At 41.8% G+C, this 4893-nt stretch overlaps 1 protein-coding gene across 1 annotated transcript; it reads left to right on the forward strand.

The window, feature by feature from the left end:
- LOC117727543 (interferon regulatory factor 1-like) lies at positions 1-4153 on the forward strand. Its single transcript, XM_034527913.1, has 7 exons — positions 1-132; positions 298-397; positions 2288-2467; positions 2563-2721; positions 2820-2872; positions 3066-3156; positions 3570-4153. Exons 1-7 carry the CDS (start codon positions 43-45, stop codon positions 3668-3670), a joined length of 774 nt encoding a protein of 257 aa, XP_034383804.1. The 5' UTR covers positions 1-42; the 3' UTR covers positions 3671-4153.
- The last annotated feature ends 740 nt before the right edge of the window (positions 4154-4893 follow it).

The raw sequence follows: 4893 nt of genomic DNA on the forward strand, positions 1-4893 counted from the left end.
CGCCTCTCCACCTTTCTGCACACCTGGAGCTTGGTCTGCAGGATGCAACAAGCAGGCCGGCTGAGGCTGAGGCCGTGGCTGGAGGAGCAGATTCAGTCTGGGAGGTATCCAGGAGTCAGCTGGCTAGACCAGGTAGACCTCTCCATCTCCTCCTCATCCCACACAAACACATGCATGCCTGGGTGCAAAAAGGTTTTCCTGTAGATCGAATCACTTTGGGAAGCCGACAGAGAATAATAATGTGTCGTGAAATACTCTTGGCAACAATGTATCATGGCATCTTATTTTATTCCACAGTCAGCACGAATCTTCCAAATCCCGTGGATACACGCCGCTCGTCACGGATGGAGTATTGACCGAGATGCCACACTGTTCAGGAGTTGGGCCATGCACACTGGTAGGAGCCAAAATACGTGTGTCAAATGTATTAATCAATGCTAAATGTAATTAACTTTGTTCAAATGTGTAAAACAGAAATTGCAGGACATACTTTTTAAACTCTTGCCTCACTTAGTGTTCAGCATTACTTTTTCACTTTTAAAGGGTGTCCTGGTATTCATTGCATTCCTGGTTCAATACTGTTCCAGTCAATTAAAACAAAATAGATTGTTTTTACTGGATGACTTCATTCATGAGGAAAGTCCAAAGAATAATCATTGAAACAGAGTATAATTTGTTGAATTTACATAAGGTTTTGGTAAAAATGAACTCTCTAAATGTTATCTAAATAAAAAAATTGGTCATTTTCACTGAACTTTGGTGATTATTGCCACTATCCTGAAGACATTTTCCTGCTCTAGTCTTTCCAGCACAATAGCCAGTTGTATTATTCAGTCCACTTCTTTCTAAATTTACCAGATTTGCATTACCCTCCATTTCCAAGTGATGATAATCGCACAGGAATGTTAGATAGTGCCAGTGTATGCCAAAATAAATATATAAACTCAATTCATAGGAACAAACTTGTATACAGATAATTGATCGGTTCCTGTTTCTATTAGCATCTAAAACATTTCCAACGTGGTTCTCCCTGTTGATGCATTTGAAGTTCACAAGATATAAAAGTAACAATCAAGTAACAATTATTATTTAACCTTTCAGTTCATTTATTTGGCATTTTCTCATCAAAATCAGGACATGAATAACTAATAACATAAATGTCCAGAATCCACAGAATAAGAAAACGTATACACCTAATTTATTACGAATATCTCATTAGTATTTGTATATTCATAATGTCATAACCACATGTTTTTTCTATCTATCTGTAAACTCATTTCTGTATGTTCTGAGTAATGAGTTGAGTAAAGTTGCCGCGCGCACACACACACACACACACACACACACACATCATGGGAAAGCTCCAGTTCAGGGGCTGTGGAGGTGCAGGTGATCGTATCGCTGTACAACAGAACTGCTCTTCACAAATCTAAGAAAGCATATTCAACAGTTGAATAAAAGTAAATGAGTATCTTCTCAAATTTAGCTCAATATTCAAGGGTTTATAATACATAAATAACAAAAACATTACAACATAAAAAGTACACAGATTATATGACTGAACAATCAATGGCTCCTTAAGTCATCAGTGACAGTGGGTGGTTGCAACCTGTGTGTAATATAGCTGCTGCTCCATGCGCTCCTTTTCTTCTTGTTAGCCCTTGTCGACTGTAAATGATCCATTGTGGATGTTTGGAAGCTCCATTGACTTTATTACTTTGACTGGTAGCTATATTCAGAGGACTGTCACCTACTTGATGATTGCAACACAGTTCAAGTTGTTACAGTTATGCTTGAACAAACAATTTTTCATGAGTCTGCAGAGTTTCTGCAAGTCTCCACGACGGAGGTGGCGAGTGCAAACAACGTATCATATAACCGGGTCATAATGACCACATGTATAGGTAATAAACTAGGTTTAAATACACAGGACCTCTCCTGTAGGTTTCTGCTGACCTCCAGTGGGTAAACTTGATGCAGCGATGCACAGGTTCAGTCCAAGACATCGTGGCTCCACTGCTGGATGTGGCGACAGGTGCAACAAAGTACTCCTCTGACCACACCAAATCACAGCCATCAGGGATGATGGGTGTGGTCAGAGCTGAAACACACTCTTTCAGGTAGGCTGATGTGTCTGAGAGAGGCCACTTGGTGGTTCCTTCTTTATTAATTCATCTTCAGGGCTTCCGACATGAAATGCATTCATGTATCAAAATCCTTTTTTTTCAGTAGTGTGTACAAATGTCATATTCCGTTGTGTTAGACCAATGCTTGTACTTGTTTACAGGACGATATCGTCCGGGCAAAGACAAGCCAGATCCCAAGACATGGAAGGCAAACTTCCGCTGTGCCTTGAATTCCCTGCCCGACATCTGTGAGCTGCAGGAGCACAGCAAGAAGAGAGGCAGCAACGCCTATAGAGTCTACAGGATGCTGGCCAGCACACAAGCACACAGACGCAGGAGAGGCGAGACAGCTCAAAATGCATGGGTCTCCTCAAAGGGGGAAATGTTCTCAGACAGGCCTCATGTGACAGTACTGTCCTGTCCTCCCCTTTCTCAGGGTTGCGGCTGTTCGACAGGCCTCGGGAAAGACAGGCGAGTTTAGGTGATGATACACACGCCGCGCATGCTCGGCAACCCACGACAAGACCCGGTTCAGACCCACCGCAGAAGGCGGAGAGCCCTGCAGAAGACACGATTGGCAACATGCAAACGCACGGTGAGACGCTTGTTGTCAAAGTGTGTTGTTGTTCTGTGATGATTCAAGACGGTGCCTCTGTAGCCTGATAAGTTATTGTTGTTGTTGTTGTTGTTCAGGGACCTGGGAGGCCAAATCAGAGGACCAGGAGCAGAATGAGGCTGTGTTTAAGGTATCAGACCTTTCATGTACAGACTGACTGAGTGACACTATTGTAGAGACTCTCAATGGCAGAATGACTGAAATCTAAAGACAAGGAGTAGAGTTCTCAGTCTATTTGACTTATTCCTGGGATGTAGTTTGGGTTCTGTAGGTGGTGCTCTAGGTGTCTGTCTGACTGACTGGAGGTGTCTTGTCTCCTGTAGTTGATGGACCACTTAAGCAACACTGACGTCTGGAACCAGACTGGGGAGCAGAGAGGATGGAGAACTCACACACTGTGGGACAACTGGCACTGTACGACACCATATATAACTTCTAAAGTCTTCATATAGTTTTGTGATTTCTTTAAAAACAATGGTGGCAGATTGCATCAGTAGCAGGTTAATGTCGTGTTCACAAAGGAATGCAGTCCGGCAACAAAGATATAGTGCCGACCAAATGCGGATTTTAGGGGGAGTATTTCTGTGAGAAAGACCAACGTAGAGGAAGTAAAAGCAGATATTTCAGCCACAAAGATCCACCCATCGAAACCTACATAAGTAAGTTAGATGCGTCGGCCAAGTGTCTGTGTGTATGTGATAATGAATGCTGCAGTTGGAAAAGAATATTAAATTAAATAAAATCCTATAACGCTTAATTAAAATAGCTTAAGATTTCCTGTCTTCGCATGTGTTTCTTCAGCTTCACACGTTCTTTCTGCTCCTCAGGCGCTGGTGAAGACAACCTGTACTCTCTGCACACAGAGACCGGCAGTGATCCGTTTGGTCCAAACTACATCAAGGAGCTCTCCGATTGGCCCATGCACTAGCAAACACCGATGACTCCTCCTGCGTCTCTTTGTGTTACTGTCACCACAACATTCGATTACAAGCTGGTTTTCCTTCAGGCTTTCTTGCTGACCGTCAGCTGGTTTCTTCTGGCCGTCTGTCTGCTGACCACTGAAGAAGGGAAACGAGAGAGGCCGGGCGGACGTCAGTCAGTCGGTGGACCCTCCTCTCTGTTGAGCATGCCGAGATGAAGCTCCTGTTCCAAGCCAAGCTTTCTCTCTGGCATCATCACTTGGGTTCTCTATGGTTCAATGCCTCAAACTCACCGACATGACACCAAGCTCAGAGTAAACAGATCTCATTTCCCTGTCGTGCAGGATCAGTTATTGCTCTTCCTTTTGTTCGTTTTACTGGATATTTAACATACAAGTTAGTGCAGAACAGCTTTTAGTTAGAGCAATTTTTAAGTCTTCTAAAATATATACTAAATGTTGTATATTTTCATGCAGCACATGGTGCAGTTTGTTTTGTGTGATATTGTACAACCCGTTTGTATTGTTAAAATAGCCGTGAATATAGTAAAAGCAAGTAAAGCACATGACCTTGTCGTGAGTCTTTATACGTATCGTGTTTATGACCCGAGGGCTTCAGATGGTGGCCGTGTGGATTACTCCAATAAACTGTATAACCAGCAGCGTCAGACCAAAGCTCACTCAGTCATTATTATACTGCCGTCAACTGATATGATTAATGGAAAGAAGCCAAACTGTAATGCGTTTAAACATTTTAAGAACGATTTTTTTTTTCACAGCACACATTAAAGTAATTAAATAAAACAAAAAATGTTTGTGAGCGCTTTACTTTAAATACGTTGTAAGACTAGCCCTGTGACTGCAATAATAGAGCCACTTTTCAGCACAGGGGTGATTTTACTTTTGATTCTTTAGTATCGAAGTAGGATTTTGAACACAGGACTTTCACTTGTTGTGGAGTATTTCTACATTGTTGTATTGTTTTGTAATTTTAGTTAAGTAAATTATCTGTGCACTTCTTCTACCGCTTAATATTGACAAGAATCTTTTTTCAATTCTTGGTATTAATTGTTAGTGCTTTCCTCCAGAATGAGCACAACCATGCCCCCTTTCACCCAATAGATGTGGGAGTTTTGGATCGAAGTGAAAACATGGAACACACAGTTGGTCAAACTTCAACATTTAACATTTATTTCTCATTGTTTATTCTGAAAAATGCAGGAAAAAAAAGA

The sequence above is a fragment of the Cyclopterus lumpus genome, chromosome 3 (assembly GCF_009769545.1).
Source record: "Cyclopterus lumpus isolate fCycLum1 chromosome 3, fCycLum1.pri, whole genome shotgun sequence".
Lineage (NCBI taxonomy): Eukaryota > Metazoa > Chordata > Actinopteri > Perciformes > Cyclopteridae > Cyclopterus > Cyclopterus lumpus.

Excerpts from the sequence above, each read along its gene's own strand:
- LOC117727543 (XM_034527913.1), top strand. The coding sequence starts at position 43 with ATGCAACAAGCAGGCCGGCTGAGGCTGAGGCCGTGGCTGGAGGAGCAG. Across the intron at positions 133-297 it reads GAGTCAGCTGGCTAGACCAG|TCAGCACGAATCTTCCAAAT; the intron begins GTAGACCTCTCC and ends TTTATTCCACAG. Across the intron at positions 2,468-2,562 it reads AGCACACAGACGCAGGAGAG|GGTTGCGGCTGTTCGACAGG; the intron begins GCGAGACAGCTC and ends CCCCTTTCTCAG.